Raw genomic sequence first — 16972 nt, 5'->3', positions numbered from 1 at the left:
TCGCCGAGTTTCCCTTGATTCCAGAGCAGCAAAATCTTTTTGTTTCATGGTGGCCAAAACTATGATATTATGACAAAACTATGACTAAACAGAACATTCTAAATAAGGTCTTACTAGTGAACCGTACATTTTTAATATTCCTCACTTTGAAATCTACACCTTTGACTATATATCCTAATTCTTCAGCATTTTTAACAGCTCCCTGCCTCAGTCTAGAAGAGTAAAAGTATTTGCAAAGCAACACGCTCAAGCTGTCAAAATGACATTCAATTTTGCAGGTGTTGGCCCAATCCATACTTTGCTCCAAGTCTAAAATTGGGCTAGATTTTAAATTTCTTATGCAGCTTTTTACAGTGTTTTCCAACAGTGCTAGTTTGGTAGAATCTGAAGACCTGGTAGGTTTATTATTATACCAGAATGTAATTTAGAAAGAACAGTGGTCCTAACAGAGACTCCTGTGGTACTCCACTAACCCATCCCAATATAAACATTTGCCAATTAAAAAATGTTTATGGATTGATGCAATTTTCCCAATAAGTGTGAAGTTCTCCAGTCTATTAGTGGAAGAGTCTATAAATAACATATTTTGTTTCCCTACATAAAAAATAAAACTGGTAGATTACCACAAGGCCCTGGAGTGCTTATTGTAAGTAATTCTTGTACTTAAATTTAGACTCCACCTGAACAACTCCAAGGTGTATAACTTACCGTATAACTCTTAGCATAACTTACTAGTATTGTGCTTTTTTTCCTACAAGACAGATTCTCTGCCTACTGTGATGCATGTTAATCATATATGTCCTAAAAAAGTAAACTTAAAAAAAAGTCTTACATCGTCTGATCCCATCTCTGAAGGCCGGGCTTTTTTTGGAGCAATCACAGGGGAAAGAGATCCTTCAAAATCAAGCTGTGAAGAAATTCAAACAATGAGGCTGAAATAAAAAATCACAAGCTTCAGAATTAAACACTTCCTAGCTACGTTTTGGGTAACTTTTAAATGCATACCACTGATTCTCTCCCCTGTTAAAACATTTTCTTAAGACTGTGCATGATGTCATAAGCTTTTTTAATATTTCCACCTACTTTATCATGACTTGGTTATCATGGTTTCCTCAAATCAATTCAGAACCAATGCTGGATTAGCTTGCTTTTAATTCAGACCCCTTTTGATACATTCAAAATCATTGGGTCTGTACAAGCTAAAAAAGACCCAATGTAATGAAATATTGTGCAGTATGAAAAAGAGTTATTGCATGATGCAACATTCTCAGTACATGTTATTCTCTCCATGATGCAACAAATACAAATTAACTACATCCAGCTATGTATGAAAAATGAAGGCACTGAAGACACAGAAACCAGTGGCAAAACAAAAAAAAAAGTCCTAGAAAAAAGCAACGTCCTTCTAAAGAGCTGTTAAACCACAGTTTCAATTGTGTTATAAAAAACACCGTTATCACAGGTCTGGTAGATTATCTATTTTACTAATATCAGTACAAACATTTCGCACAAGCTGCTCTCATAGACCCTCAAACCAACCGAAGATTAAGCCACCTCTTGTGAAGAGCGAGATCGGTTTTCTGCCCAGACAGAAGAACATCAGGAAGGTTACCAGCAAGAGAAGGCTATTCAGCCTATGTGGCCCCTCCAGAAAATTGGAAATGCAGGTTGTGCAACCTTCAGTTAATTCTATAAGGAGAAGCAATTGCCTAAATTAAAAAATCCTGAAGAAACCTCAGTTTCCCATGTGAACGAATTTCCTCAAGCTCACTCTTCACCATTCACCCTCTCTCGCTGTGCCTATGCAGAAAAAACCAGGGATGTGCAGGCAAACCTACCGAGCTATAGAGACAGGAAGAACGTCATCCTTTCTAATGAGTACAAATACAGAAATGCACTTTTCCTTTATTTATGACTTCATACAAGACAGCTACCTCTGCTCAGCACAGACACATACAGTGCGTATGCATCGTATTGCCCTTACGACTCCTGGCATTGCTTTCAACAGCACTTGGAAAGCAGACTAAATATTCCCCAATTACTGCTGTTGGGCTGAAGGGCTACAAGCCTGCCTGCAAGTATGCTGAGTTACAGATGAAAGTGAAAAGGCCAAAAACAAAAAGATTCTATGTATGCAGTTATGATGCCAGTTTTTAAGCATCCAGTTATTTATTAAATGAATCTAAAATGGAAGCTTGAACCATGAGCATGTGGTAAAAGTTCCAAAGCTCTAAACTACGACTCCAGGTTGCCTTCTAGATGTTCAGTTTCTAGGCAAGCTGATGTGAGGAGGCCAGTTCAGAGATTAAACACATTGTTCCTGAAGATGCTTGGTGGCTTTCAGATCACCCCAGTTGAGAATTACATCACTGAACTCAGCCAGTTCTGAGCGGAACCAATTTAATTCTTCCCTCTTTAAGTGTGTGTAATTTGAAATGATGTGTTAAGCCCATTGGTTGGTCTGATCCAGACCTTAATTTCCTACTTGCAGATTTTAATGTCATCTTTCTGATGAAGAAAACACTTGAAACCCCAAAAGGCAGGGCCTTCCACCAAATTGAGACGAGCCTAATTGTGCTGGGGCTGGGGTCTGACACACGGCGCTGCTGTCCTGGGATGTTGAGCGACCAGGAAGTGAATCGCGCCGAGCCTCGCTAGCGCAGTAGGTAGAATGTCAGTCTCATAATCTGAAGGTTGCGAGTTCGATCCTCACACAGGGCAGAGCCACGTTTTTAGGGGCGGAGCGGTGGCTCTGTGGCTCAGGATCTGCGTCAGTGGCTGGAAGGTTGCTGGTTCAAATCCCGCAGCCGGCAGAGGAATCCTACTCCGCTGGGCCCCTGAGCAAGGCCCTTAACCCCAGCTGCTCCAGGGGCGCTGTACAATAGCTGACCTGCGCTCTGGCCCCAAGCTTCTCTCCCTGTCTGTGTGTCTCATGGAGAGCAAGTTGGGGTATGCGAAAATACAAAATTCCTAATGCAAGAAATTGTATGTGGCTAATAAAGTGATGTTAATGTTCATGTTAATGAAGTTTAAAACCCAACATGCTGCCCTAGGCAGCAGCTGCAGCAGCGCAGGGCACACGGATGTGCTTGTGCGGGTTGCCCTGTGCGTCAGACAGGGCAGAAGGGGGCACCACTCACACTGCGCATCCACGCCAGCCTGTCGGTGTTGTAGCCCATCAGAGTCATGAGGCACGTCACAAACAGGTTCCACTCGGAGTGAGAGCTGGGGCCGCCCGGTGCGTTGTGGATGTTGTACCATTTAACGAGCACCTTCACCGCCGTCTCTTTAGGCAGGATGAACTTGATTGCGAGCAGGCATTTTTTCACTGGGGCAAAGAGAGAAGAGTCACCTTCGGATACAGAACAACGGGAAAATAAACACTTATACAGCACTTTTCTGGACACTCCACTCTAAGCGCTTTACAGGTAATGGGGACTCTCCTTCACCACCACCAGTGTGCAGCCCCACCTGGAGGATGTGACGGCAGCCATAGTGCGCCAGAACACTCACCACACACCAGCTCTCAGTGGGGGGGAGAACAGAATGATGAAGCCAGTTCAGAAATGGGGATTATTAGGAGGCCGTGATTGGTAAAGGTCAGGGGAAATCGGGCCAGGACAATGGGGTAACACCCTTACTCTTTTCGAGAAACACTCTGGGATTTTTAATGAGCAGAGAGTGCCTGGACCTTGGGTTTTGCGTCTCATCTGAAGGACAGCGCCGTTTTACAGCATAGTGTCCCAGTCACTATACTGGAGTATTAGGAATCACTCAGACCACAGGGTAAGCGCCCCCTACTGGCCCCACTAACACCTCATCCAGCAGCAACTCTAGTGTTTTCCCAGGAGGTCTCCCATCCAGGTACTGACCAGGCTCACACCTGCTGAGCTTCAGTGGGCTGCCAGTTCAGAGTTGCAGGGTGATACAGCTTACAGATATACTCAGTGGTTCTGCAAACTAAGATGATCTGATTGTCTTTATCAGAATGTACGATCGCTTCACAAACAGAAGAATATTAATTTGCTAATGAATTGAATGGCAGTCGGTGGGGCTTAAATGCCATCTCATTTAACATATGAACCACAGCTTCTCTATCAATTACAAACTAATGTGTGAATAGGGAGCGGCAAATGCTAGCAATTATAACATAATGGTTTAACCCTTCCACACTTTGCTGTTCTTTAAAAATGACGACAAAACAAATTGGACAAAGTTTGAGGCAGGACATAACTACTGTGTCAGACTCATTAGAAACAAACACATTTTGTATTTTGTCATCCAAAGAGATGCAATTACATACGATTAATCCTGACAGAAGACAGGAACATCACAACTAATAGTTCCTAATTAAGGAAAACCCATTAAGAGGTACTAATGAGAGAAAGTGAAAACATTTGCCTTTGACGTGCTTCTCAATAATTCCATAAACAGAGTCTTCCTGTGCTTTAACGCTGGTGCCAGGAAACAATGTGCATGGGATATAATTACACAATTGCCGTCTATGATCAGCAGCAATGAGTAGAGAGAAACGCAGAAAGCAGCTTGCCTGCAGTGATTAAATATCTGAGGCATTTTGGTTCTCATATCCTTGACAGACACAGGTGCCCTGTAACTCAGCTCATTACTTATGTAGAGCATGTTCGTCACAACTGGAGCTCAGGAAACCTGCTGGCTGGGGAGAGAGGCCCAGAGACACACCAATACAGCACTGAAAGATTAACCGCAGCACTCTGGTTTTTAAAGTAATTGCTATGACGTGCAGAACCTACAGATCCATTAACACTGACTACTGTCCAAGTTTATTATAACACTAATCGAACAGATAATACATACTGTAAGTGCTCAAGGTATGGTGGTGGGGAGGCAGCCAAACGAATTAAGAATACGATGTATTTATTGAAAAACAAAAAAAATAGTGTAACCTAGGGGTTCCCTGCAATCCAGAACACTGCAATTCCAGAAGAGGAACTCCGTGCAATTATGCTTCAATTTTATCGGTCTTTCTTATTATAGCCAGCAGCTTTTAGCTTTATTGATGCCCCCGAGAGCAAGCAAGTGGGGAACACTGGCGGCGTGCTGCTATATTTACAATGCTGTCGCAGGTTGGCTCTCAATCAGCAGGTGGGACCCATTCTGGGAAGCGCTATCAGTTTAATGAAGTAATAGGCATTGTCTGCCGCATTGGTAGGGAAAAATGTGTCAACTTAGGCAAGACGCCTGGATTTAAATCTGTAATTCATACCATCAACAATTCACAATAATGTGACATTTAGTTGAAACTCATTCACCGAGTCGCCGACAGTAAGATCTTCCAAAGAAGATCCAAAAACAGGGGCGATTTTACTAGACCTCGTTGATGTAACAACAACAACTCTGTTGAAAAACTAAAACTAACATATTTTACCCAGTTCTGATGTCGCCATCTCAGGAATGGTTATCCTTAGCATTGAGCCATTACTCATCTCCTAAAGAGGAAAAACAAATTCACGTCACTTGCCTAACCGGGCACAGGAGCCACCCTGGGAACCAACACGGCACCAAACAGGAACATCAAAAGTAGCAGTTCCTACTTCATGCTTGTAAATGCTTAATGCAGTTCCTACTTAATGCTTCAACAAATGCTTGTTAATGAGAGAAAGAAATCAGACCTTACAGAAAATATGCTGAAAATTAAACACTATAGAAACAATAGTTCAAGTTTAACTCGAACTTCTCATATAAACCTTAATACATTACTTTAGATTCTAAAGAAAAAAAGTCTTAATTTAACAGCTGATCCCAAACACCCAAAGATGCACACACCAATATGAACTTAACTCCCTGATGGTTTGATATCTTCATTTGAAAGGGTTTTTGAACTTGGCTTTAGGATCAGCATTGATCTTTCCAAACTGTTTTAATTTATCAAGGTCTGTGAAAACACTGATTCATGTATCCTATTATTTTTAAGCATTGCTTAGTATTCGACATTGTGGTTGGATGGTTATTCACATGGTTGAAACAAATCACCTAAACATCCCACTGAAATCCCTGAATCAATTATGCTTAAGGATGCAGAGCTACTTACCAAAGTAACTCGATTGCGAACAGGGTCTCTAAGAGAATGAATATAAGCTCCTATCTGCTGAAAGGCAGTGTCATCCAACAAGGAGGATTCATGATGCTTAGGAGAGCCTCTTAATTCAGAAACAGGAGAAAGCATCACAACCTGAGAAAAAAGGTTTTTACAATTGACTGACCTCAAATGCTAGTACAAATGTTGCCACAAGGATGTTTTATCAAAACCACTCCTATATTATATATATATAATCACATTCTGGTCACTGCATCATTCAAAAAGGCTAGGCTTTGTTATTCTAGATTCCCGATAACAGCAATGACTGGCAATCTGACAGAAAATTAAGGAAGAAGAGTGGGTATTGCGGTACAGGTCAGGTTTTTTTTCAAATGATGAAACAAAATATTTGTTTTGTGAAACAAAACAATAGGTTTGTATTTTTTCTCTTAAAGGCAGAAATTAAGAACACAGATTCACAGATCTTTCTTATTGTAGTTTGACAAACTGCACAGTTCACAATTCCTGTAAAGTAATAAACAGATAGATAGCCTGACCTTCCAAAACTGTGTATACCCATTTCATCTGTACTGTAGTACCATGTACGTTTTCTGATGGTGCTTAAAATGGATTAGATTTTAGCTGAAGACAGCAGGCATTACCCAAAAAAGAACACCAAGATGAAAAGTTATGAAGCAGATGTATATGAAGTTTAATACAAGGACTAGGATTATATTAAAGGCTACCTTCACAAACACTTTCAACAGATTACCCCAAGGTAATTCAAACTGTTTTTCTTTTTTAATTAAAACTAACAGCTCTACCGGGATTTAACAGGATGGGAAATTTATTTCAAGGATCTTCTGTTTCAGTGCTAACCTGAGAAATTGGGTAGAAAGGTAGATAATTTGGCCCAATTATTTTTTTTTCTCTCAGCGTTTTCTTTTACCAAGGTTAAGATGAAGCCCATCAAGGTTTTTTTTCCCCACAATGTGCGATATACTGCTTCCCCACACAAAGGATACATTTTCCCGATAATTGGGTTGTAATTCAGACTCCCTTTATGAAGGCTGGGGTTAAAAACACCTGTAATTTTTAGGATGTAATTGGGATCTAATTGTAAAATTGATGAGCATATTGGGAGGTTTGTTCCCAAAACTCAAAATCGCACTAGAGTAGACCACTCAGCAATTAAGCTGCCTAGCACAGACGTTACTTTATTGAAAAGCAAATTACTTGGATCTTTTCCGGGTGAGTTTCTAAGGGTAGTGAGTCACCACAAGAAAATGAATTGAGCACTGAGACCAAGAGTTTAAAACTCTTCTGATTTTTTTTCTTCCCCCGAAAAAAAAAAAGTTAAAGAAAAAACACTGCAGTATGCAGGCTTCTCAGCAAACGTCTCCGCAAACTTTCACCCTAGTCTGAGATCTACCCACCCATCTTTCAATCTATCACCCAGGCCAGCACTTATTGGGAAACTTTTTCAGACAAGGTTTTTGGTAGATCCTCATTGGCAAGCACTACAAACGGAACAAGAGCTTGGGGAGTGTGCCCCCTACACACACCGCTCACCTCATCCAGACGGCCTACGTGTCTGCTCAGAGACCTGGCCGGGGTGCTGATACTGTCCAGTGGGGTGCTTGGGCGTGGCATGGGGTTCGACAAGCTGCACGAAGGAGCTGGGAGCCCAGGAATATACACCTTCCCCACCTAGGAAAGAGATCAGCAACACAGGTGGAAGGCGTCATTCACTGCCTTGCTGTTGTTTTATTTACACAAAGGGGGTAATTTCAAGTTGCACTTGTTTATACACAGTTATTGTATGGGTTGCCCGATGCTGTCACCCAGGGCAAATAATGAATACAACCACCGAAAGTTGGTTTTAAGGCATAAAGATAGATAAAATCTCAGCATCTTAATAATATGCTTAGTATAAATTGCTGCTACACATTGCAGATGCAGGGATTTTATGCAGTGGAAGATAAAATGTGTATAGATTATTTTATATACGTGATATAACATACCAACTATTGTACAACACTCACCTTCAAAGCTAAACCAGTAAGTACACAGGAGACTAGTGGCAAAGCAATACAATTTGAATGCTCAGATGCAGCATATTAAATATCTACAAGAAACAGCTGCATAAAGTTGTTCATGGCTCATATGATTAGTTTATTTAGTCAAGCGCTTTGTGTGTCTATTTCCTACCAAACTCAGTCCTAATACTGCGGGTTCACGTTAAAGCAAATTCTGCACCACTTCCACTTGATGGAAACTGCAAGGCCACAAACCCACTCTCCTACCCTCTGAAGCTAAAGTGCAATTATCAGATTTAAAAAAACATACCCGGGAGATTCCAGTGTACAAAACCAGACTCCCATTGGTTTCCAGGACCAGCATGGCACTGATATTCTGTTGAAGAAAACAAGCCAGACCGGATTAGCTATGAATAATTTTCCATTTTATAAAATGCAAAAGAAGGTTATCCAAGAAAGCAAATGATCAGAGGCAAACTGCAGTCTGCAGAACATGGGAAACAAAAGCAAAATTTCATTGCCTGTAACATATCTTTAGTCAGGGCAGAGAGTGAAATGGCACACTCTCACTTCAAGAAGGCCCAAATTCTACTGCTGAATATTCTAACCAAGTTAAGAACTTCCAGGCCAGGAAAGGAAAATCACAGTAAAGCCATTTATAAATTATAATGGTATTTCAACATCTGTGTACTTTACGTCCAATACTAGAAGTTGTAACGTCACTAACACTTTGTACAGTTCTAGAATCTTTGCTCTGATGTGCAAAGAGGAAAAGAGAACTTTTCAACCCTCTAGTGCTACACTTTGAAAAAACAGTCCGTTCCTTAACCCTCAATATTTTAATTAATATCAGTTGAAATGAATTACCTCTAGTGGGGCCGCATCTTTCGCAGGGATTGTGGTGACAGAAACAAATATCAATTGAGACGAGTCATTGCTCTCAATGAATTTTACACACCTGCAACAACAGCCAAGTTAAGCGTTAAAGTGCCAGTTTTTAAGACTTGGTATGTACATAGCCTTAAAAAACATTTTTAACAAAATAAGACAATTAAATACATTTAAATCTTAAAATATCTTCCGGATATAAAATGTTACATTTTGAAGCAGTGCTGACTGGCATCATTTATGTGTCATGAGTCTGCTACTGTCTGTGAGAGACTGATTTAATCAACTCATTCAGAAGCTTAACAAGACACAATTCCACCACCTTTTCTGGTTCATTACGTTTACTCATGGAAGTCCACTAGAAAGCAGGCACAACAACTCCCTGATCGCAGCCTGCAATGATGTCTTTGTATCCGCAAGAAACATGAGGCTGGTTATAATCAATACTGTTTTGTCTATCAAATTCATTAGCATTTTTTTTTCCACATTGGAATCGCCCATTTATTTTTGGTATGTTGTATGTTTTTCATGTCTCAGCCTGTAGTTACAATCCTCATGATTTTCACTCAGGGGAGAATAAGGAAGTGTAGGCAGATTCCTCCCAGATGCCCATCTTCCAGCCAATCGTCTTGTAACATGTCACCAGGATCACTGCACTGATTGGAAGAGAGGCGCGTCCCTCACTGACAGCACCCAACGACTGCATGCCACAGGGGTCTCAGTGTTGCCACCAACCGAGATAACCCTAGTTGACTAATCCCACCCTATCCAGTTGTGCATCTCTGCCTAGAGAAGCCTGGTCACCGTCAGCCAGTGAAATGAACTGGGCTCGAACCCGCGACCGGAAAGCTCAACCTGAGCGTTCAACAGCTAAGCTTCTCGAGAGGCACCATGAGATTTTCTTTGACTACAGTGCCGGAGTGAGAAGGCACAGGTGCGAGGAGATCGGCACAATTCTTACAGCGTACAGCATGGAGATCCATGGAGATCCACACAGAAGTGGGAGCCGACTTACCTCAGCTGCTGCTGGGATTCCACCAGGAAGCACAGAAACCTGTGATCACAGAGGTCAGTTGTGGTGAACACCTTTGTTGCTTGGCAGCTCTTCTCCCTGGGACATCCAAGGGTTAAACATTGTATGTTACAAGAGACCCACAAATCCAAAATAAAACCAAACAAAAATAAACAAACAGGAAAAAAAAAACTAAAATAAAGTATGTTAAGGGAATTGCTAGTCTTCTGTCTAGTCAGGTGTTGTAATTCAGGCAATGTCCAGCTGAATCAATGTCCTGCTGGGAAAACTGAAGCAGTCCAGGGGATTGTCGAGCGGGATCAGATCCGGTACCTGGAACTGGATGCAGTCTCCGTCCAGAGCTGCTCCATGCACAGCTCCGGCACTATGGGCTCGGTCTCCGGAGCCTGGAAAGAGTCGTTCAGAGTGCTGTTTGGAGAGTGGCACACACTGTGGTTCTTGGGCGAGGGGGAGTACAGGGACGTGTTGAACCGAGGGGCTTCGGAGAAGGAAGGCATCCCAATGGCAGGGGAGTAAGAACGACTGCGAACAAGGAGACAGAAGCCAAACAGGGCACTGAAATCTGATCGAGAGCGACACTCACCAGTTAGTCTCTCTTTACCAGTGATCCTGCCCTTCAGCAGCTTTATTAGTATAAATATTCTATAGAACCTTCAATACCCGTTTTATGGCACAGTGAGGCACAGAAAAACTAAGTGAGTAATTAACATTTATATAGATTTCTTCACATCGTTTTGATTCCAATTAGCTCTTTGGTCTAGGAGCAGTAAAGATAAGCCCCTAAAACTGATGAGGAACAGAACAGCATTGCTCATGTCGCCTTGTTGCGACATCTTCAAGCCCCCTACAGTCCCGACACTCGTTCATCCTCTTGTCTGGATCCCTCAAGTCAAAGAGCAGGTGTGCAGTCTGAATGACGGTCAGTAAAGTCCCAGTGGATGAGCTGCACAAGTGCAATTCGAGCTTCCTGAAAAACAGCACTGGGATGGCTGACCTGAGAGCCGCCATGTTTGATATGGATGGGGAGTGGGATCGGGAGTAGAGCCCCGGAGAGGCCGTAATCCTGCTCTGGTTGTGCAGGGAGTAGCTCTGGAATGGGGAGCCAGAGGGCGAATCCATTTTGGAGACATTCCGGAGGTGGGCAGTGAAAGAGCTGGTGGCCACCAGTTTCTGTGGAGTACCGATCTGCTCCGGGTATTTCAGAACCACAAACTGCTCCTGCCAGGGCAGCAAGCAGAGTACAGGAAGAGCGAAGTGTCAGTGCATTTCATTCCTGAATCTTATTCTTTAACCGCAACATCTCATTAGAACAACACATACACTATCCTGAGAAGCTGAGTCTACAGTCAGCATCTGAATGTAAGTGATTGTAGTATAACCTATTATATTCCTTATGCTGACCATTTTAAGTACATTTTCTAACCTTATACAAATGTTAAAAAACTGGGACACTGGCTAATACAAAAGTCTCATCACAGTGCCAGAAAAGCATCACAGGAACCTTACACAAAGGAACCAGCATTTACGTCTATCGAAATGCAAAGCAATGAAAGAAATCACTTCATTAAAACAAGGTTTAGATTTAAACACTAATCCACAGGTGTGGCTTCCTCAGCACTAATAAAAGCATTTGGAAAATACACCAAACTGGGGAAAAAAAGCTTTTAAACAGGCTGCCTGAACTGAATTCAATAAAACGAAACACAGCCTTAATTTTGATGTTAGCCACAAGACTGCTCAAAACTCAAATACAGTATACAGAAATAATACCTCTTGAGTCACTCTGCGCAGCGCCCAGACAGTGTGAGTGTACTGAACCGTGTCGTAGGTCATGATGATCGCTGGCTCGCAGCTCGTGAAAACAATCCTCAGCGTGCTGTCGGCCACATACTGCACCTGTGCGGCTTCAAACAGACCTGCGTGCAAACAAGCCAAGACAAAAAAGGACAGTCAACACACCGATCAGCTCCAGAAGAGCTCCCTGCTTTTCCTCTGCCTTTCCTGCCTGGATCGAAAACCGGCTGGAAACTTGAAAGCTCTCCCTCTGCTCCTGTGAAACCGCAGGTGGCAGCTATACTTTACTGAGGTGCAAAACAGCTGGTTGTTTGTTTACTCTTTGCAAAAAATAAAGGAAATCCACAAAGGTTTTACTGTAAAAATAAAAGTGCAACACAATCATTAAAACATCAACATGGCTAAAGACTTAGATTTTAAACACCTTGAAAAGCACATGATGATCAGTCAGCAATGAAGTAGATATTATATGATTTGTGTAGCCTAAATCCTGGTAATCAGATTTCATAAAGACAATCGGCTAAGTGCAGTACATCAAACCATGATTTAGTCTTATGATTACTGTCATTATAAACTATGGCAATACTGAATTAGAAAATAAAAATATATAAACAGAGATCTCAATTCTCACCTGTTGACTTGCAGATAACAGGGGCAATTTCATCCAGTGGATGTCTCATGCTAAAAATTGTTGGCAGTGGCTCTCTGGGAAAAGATTTTAAAAGTCAGATGGCATATTGCATCCTACTCTACCAGTCTCCAGGGTAATTATGAAAACTCTAACAATACTCTACTCACTTTCACATACAGAAGAAAGATCTAAAAACTGCACAATAATATTCAACATTAACACACAGAAGCCCCACGTTAAAAATAAAACATAGCATGCATGTCTCCGATATCATTTCATTGTTTTCTTTGCAAACCATTTGTCAATCAGGGATTTTAGTTCATAAGACTGGGAGATAATACATTTTCTAATTTAGCCATTAAACCACAATGGTGAACTCTTCATTAAATTTGCTTTGGTGAAAACATGTTTAGAGTGACAGTCAATACCACACACTTTGGATGGATCCACTAGCTAACAGCTTCTCCTAACTCGCTTTTTGAAGATCAAAATCTTAATGACTAAATAGCAGGATAATGTGAGCTGCTTCATCTAATACTAATAAGGAGGATAATTATTTTGTCCTGATTAGAAACACAGATGCGAATATCAATTATCAATTTAAAGTAAGGGGGAATAAGAGATGGACATAAAGGAATATTCTACCTTTCATAGAGGTCAACCTATAGCAGTCATTTATTGCGAAAACCTATTGCATCCAAGAGTAAAATGAAAATGCACAACTTAAAGTAAATATTATTACCTTGGAGGACTCTGTGGGAAATCAGAAGTAGGATTTTTACGTTCAAACAGCAAGCCAAACTTGGTCGGCCACACAGCTGATACCTTAGAGAAAAACAGAAAAATATCCCCACTGTTTTTCAGCTTGATCTATGTGGATTGTGATTAGAAAAAAATGTTGAAGCCCTAATACAATCACTCTAAATGCTATCCAGGGTCAAACATGAGATGATGCCACAAGTTTTCTAAATACTGAAGTGTTTCGGATTTGAACACTCCAACATCATATAAACATAATCTTAATATTATATAGTGTCTTCCAAAATTATTGGTACAATACTGTAAAAACTGATTTCCAGTCAAGCAATTTGAATTTGCAATTATGGGGTAAATAGATTAATTTGAATAAGTAAAAGGTAATGTGCTTCATTTTCGGGTAATTTCAAGCATACATTTGAAGTGACCATACGTACTGGGACACATTCAGTTATGCCAATTTCATATATTAGGTTACATCTCTCGTAGAGGTTATAACAAGAGGTAACAACGATGCATGAAGTCTGCAAATTAATGAGCTCAACACGCACTGTGTGCAATCGCCTGCCTATTCTTGGGGTGTCTTAACTTGCAGCTTGTCAAAATCACTCCGTGTTGAATTCACGTCTCAAGATGACTCATCTACTGATTCACTGCTTTTCTGCCGCCACCATCAATGGCTCCATTATAGGCAATGAGAAGTGAGAGAGTTGCAGAGCTGGCCCTGCATGCCAAGGCCATGCTGATGTTCAGATGTGCAAAGATGAGCCAGTAGAGTTTTAGAGCAAACATTCTAAGTCCAGTTGAGACAAAGATCAACCTCTACCAAAGTAATGGATAGGCGAAACAAAGGAACTGCAGATGCTCCAAAGAACACCAAACATGAAACAGGCCGGATGTGACGTCATGCACAGCTGCCTCAGGATCTGTCAGAATGGGGGGTTCTGACAGAATCTTCAGCACTAAAGTCACAAAATTAGGAGGCAAGCAATTGGCACAACAGGAAAAACCCATCCGAGTTAACAAAACACTGACTGGGTGACTGATGGAGGATCTCAATATTTTCAATTTTAGGTCAAAGGAAAATTCTCATCATGTCAGGTTATAGAGATCTGAGGAATAAACAGCATCTTGTCAAGATTCTTCAGCTTCACACCACCACCAGCTGTGTTTCTAATGGGTTGGGCCAGGTATATCAATAAGGAGTCCAGTGCAGTAGGGCTGTGCATTGTCTTTAAAGATCAGCTGACACGAATGCAAACCTGTGGGCACAAGCTCTTTCTGCAGCAAAAGAAAACATGCATGGCAGGTTTTCACTGGAGTGAGCAGTAACTGTAATTCAATAAGAAGGTGTAAAAAATAGAGACTTTCCTCAAGAAAATCATTTTCGCAGAGACCATTTTCCTTTCTAGCAAGTAAATAAACTCAGGTAACCTCCTTAACTAGTCAACGCTTTCACATCTTTAGTTACAGATTTAAAAGGACTCTCTGGGCCCTATTAGATACCAAGTTTTGATACAAGGCAGGGCTGAATTGGAGGCCTAAATGTTCTAATTATTTTATTTGTTAAACAGATTTTACACTTTCCTGTCCAATATTGTTTGCTCAAAATGATTTTGTTGTGTTGTAAATGAAATCAAGCTCAGATGACTAAACAATAAAATTGAAATCTCTTCATCCTTTTTAAATATATCCAGCTGAGCTAATAATTAAAACGAATCCAGCTCACTGAGACCTTAATTTGGAACCAAAACTGGAAGACCATCCAGCCCCCCTTAGGACTGAAGTGTAATCCCCCTGGGCACTCAGTACATACAGGATGGCTAAGCCTAACACAATATTATTCTGCTTGTGTGCCATATTTGTCATCTATTTTAGTGTATTAGGATTTGTTAAGGGAGCATCACTCATAGTGCCTGTGGTCTGATCTAACTGATTTAGCAATTTTGTCATAGATCAGTAATCTCTGACAAAACACTACAAGGCGGTGTGTAAATTAATCGTGCTTAACTTTACGTAACAGTCAACAATGAAATAAACACCACACTGATCATGGGCTGTTTTGGAGGGAAATTTTATTTTGTGTGTACTAAAAATAAACTGATATTGATTCTATCACGGTTGTGAAAGACGGATCATATACTGTATTAAACAAGTGTATTAAAGAAGTGATCAATGCACCTTTGTGGTGCAAGAGTGTGTGAACATCCTGACACTGAGGATGCACGTTTCATTCATTTTTTCACTGCCATTTACAATACTTCACTGAATGACTAGTGTTGTGTTCACAACTAGCAGAAGAAAGGGAATCCTTATGTAAATGTTAAGGGATTTTTTATACAGTAAGACAGTTTCTGGTATGATAGGAAAAAGTCTGAGATCACAGAGACTGAGGTTCAGCACATTCTGCAAGATGGAGGTGAAACTCCAAGCTCTTAGTTTCATTTACTTTCTGCACAATTCATTCTCAAGTTTCAGCACCTGCATTACAACAATATTACAGACTGACTGAGACGCTTTTTGTATTCGTTTCCAACTGGGTTGCAAATAGATTAGATCACCACCTTTTTCCATTCATTTAATTTCTCACGTCTGATTCTAAGTGGTAGCAACTTCTGCAAAAGTCTAACAGTTTACAGGAGAAGAATATACTCATGGCATCATGCATGTAGTTTTCCATATTTTTTCCTTGCTCAGTTTTCAGAAGTCCTTTTGGATGCTCTTTTCGCAGGCACACTTATTCAGTGCCCCACGCAAGCAACAACCATAATTTGCCTCATAATCTGTTCAACTATAAATCTAGTATTTTCAGCAGTTCCTAAAGAGCTCGAGATTTCAGACATGCAAGTTAACTTGAAATCAACCGTTTGTGGAACTAAAAATGTCCAATCAATTAAATTAATAGATCAATAAAGGTTTTGGAGCTCCAACTATTGTAAATGATCAAATGCTGCACAACAGAACATCTCGGTGATTACGCCAGCACGCGATACCGATCTCCTACACGAGGCATATGCAACTTGGGATTTTCCATTCCAGGCCATTTCAGGAACAATAGTTAATCCTGAATTACTTAATTCACCCTAGTGCCAAAGATCCCTATAATTATTGAGAAAGAGTTATAGAAAACACTGCAATGGAGTGAAACGGAATAGCTAAAGCAGTCTATCCTGGCCTCAGACCACAGCTGTCCCAGCTCTCGCCCAGTTCACCCTGCTTGATTGTATGATAATTCAAATACTCCGCTGTGGAAAACCTAAATTAATGCAGGTGCACAAAATTACCTGAATCAGCCACACAATTAGTTGAGTGGCCTCTCTGCAATAATAATGGTTCATATGATTTCACAATAAATGCACCTGTTGCTCTAAGCACAGATCAGAAGAAATCTATAAAAAATGTAAAAAACAGATATCCTTTTGCCAAAGAACTGTGACTCACCTGGAAGGGCAAAGGGGAGATGAAGTCTTTCCCAGTAATACTGTGAACATTCACACACGTCCTCTGAACAACGCAAACAGTTTGCTCCACGACTTCTTGTTCTGAAAGCAAAATTTATTTATGCATCATCTAGTCTCTTGGCCAGGAGTGCGATTTTGTCCGATTCTTCATTGCACCTACCAAATCTTTTCGGCTGCCACAAAAGGCAACCTTTTCAATAGGCTGAGCTGCATAAGCCTAGATGCCTGGATGACACAGATTAATATTTCATACATGTCATACCCTTATAATTAAACAAAGGATTTCATCTGCTCATCTGGGATATTAATCCG

General features: G+C 40.9%; 1 protein-coding gene across 1 annotated transcript in view; it reads right to left on the bottom strand.

Annotated features, from left to right (window-relative positions):
- anapc1 (anaphase promoting complex subunit 1) overlaps positions 1-16972 on the bottom strand; it is a 53096-nt gene that overhangs the window by 33530 nt on the left and 2594 nt on the right. The window contains exons 5-18 of the mRNA XM_069179868.1: positions 16641-16741; positions 13186-13268; positions 12444-12517; positions 11789-11934; positions 11013-11236; positions 10331-10540; positions 10001-10096; positions 8965-9055; positions 8408-8473; positions 7631-7768; positions 6071-6211; positions 5408-5468; positions 3141-3328; positions 833-907 (exon numbers count right to left, since the gene is read on the bottom strand). Of these exons, the coding sequence (XP_069035969.1) occupies positions 833-907; positions 3141-3328; positions 5408-5468; positions 6071-6211; positions 7631-7768; positions 8408-8473; positions 8965-9055; positions 10001-10096; positions 10331-10540; positions 11013-11236; positions 11789-11934; positions 12444-12517; positions 13186-13268; positions 16641-16741 (1694 nt within the window). The remainder of the gene's footprint in view (positions 1-832; positions 908-3140; positions 3329-5407; positions 5469-6070; positions 6212-7630; positions 7769-8407; positions 8474-8964; positions 9056-10000; positions 10097-10330; positions 10541-11012; positions 11237-11788; positions 11935-12443; positions 12518-13185; positions 13269-16640; positions 16742-16972) is intronic.

This window comes from Lepisosteus oculatus, chromosome 17 (genome assembly GCF_040954835.1).
Source record: "Lepisosteus oculatus isolate fLepOcu1 chromosome 17, fLepOcu1.hap2, whole genome shotgun sequence".
Lineage (NCBI taxonomy): Eukaryota > Metazoa > Chordata > Actinopteri > Semionotiformes > Lepisosteidae > Lepisosteus > Lepisosteus oculatus.
Note: the sequence above shows the minus strand (reverse complement) of the source record. Positions and strands in the feature narration are given on the sequence as shown.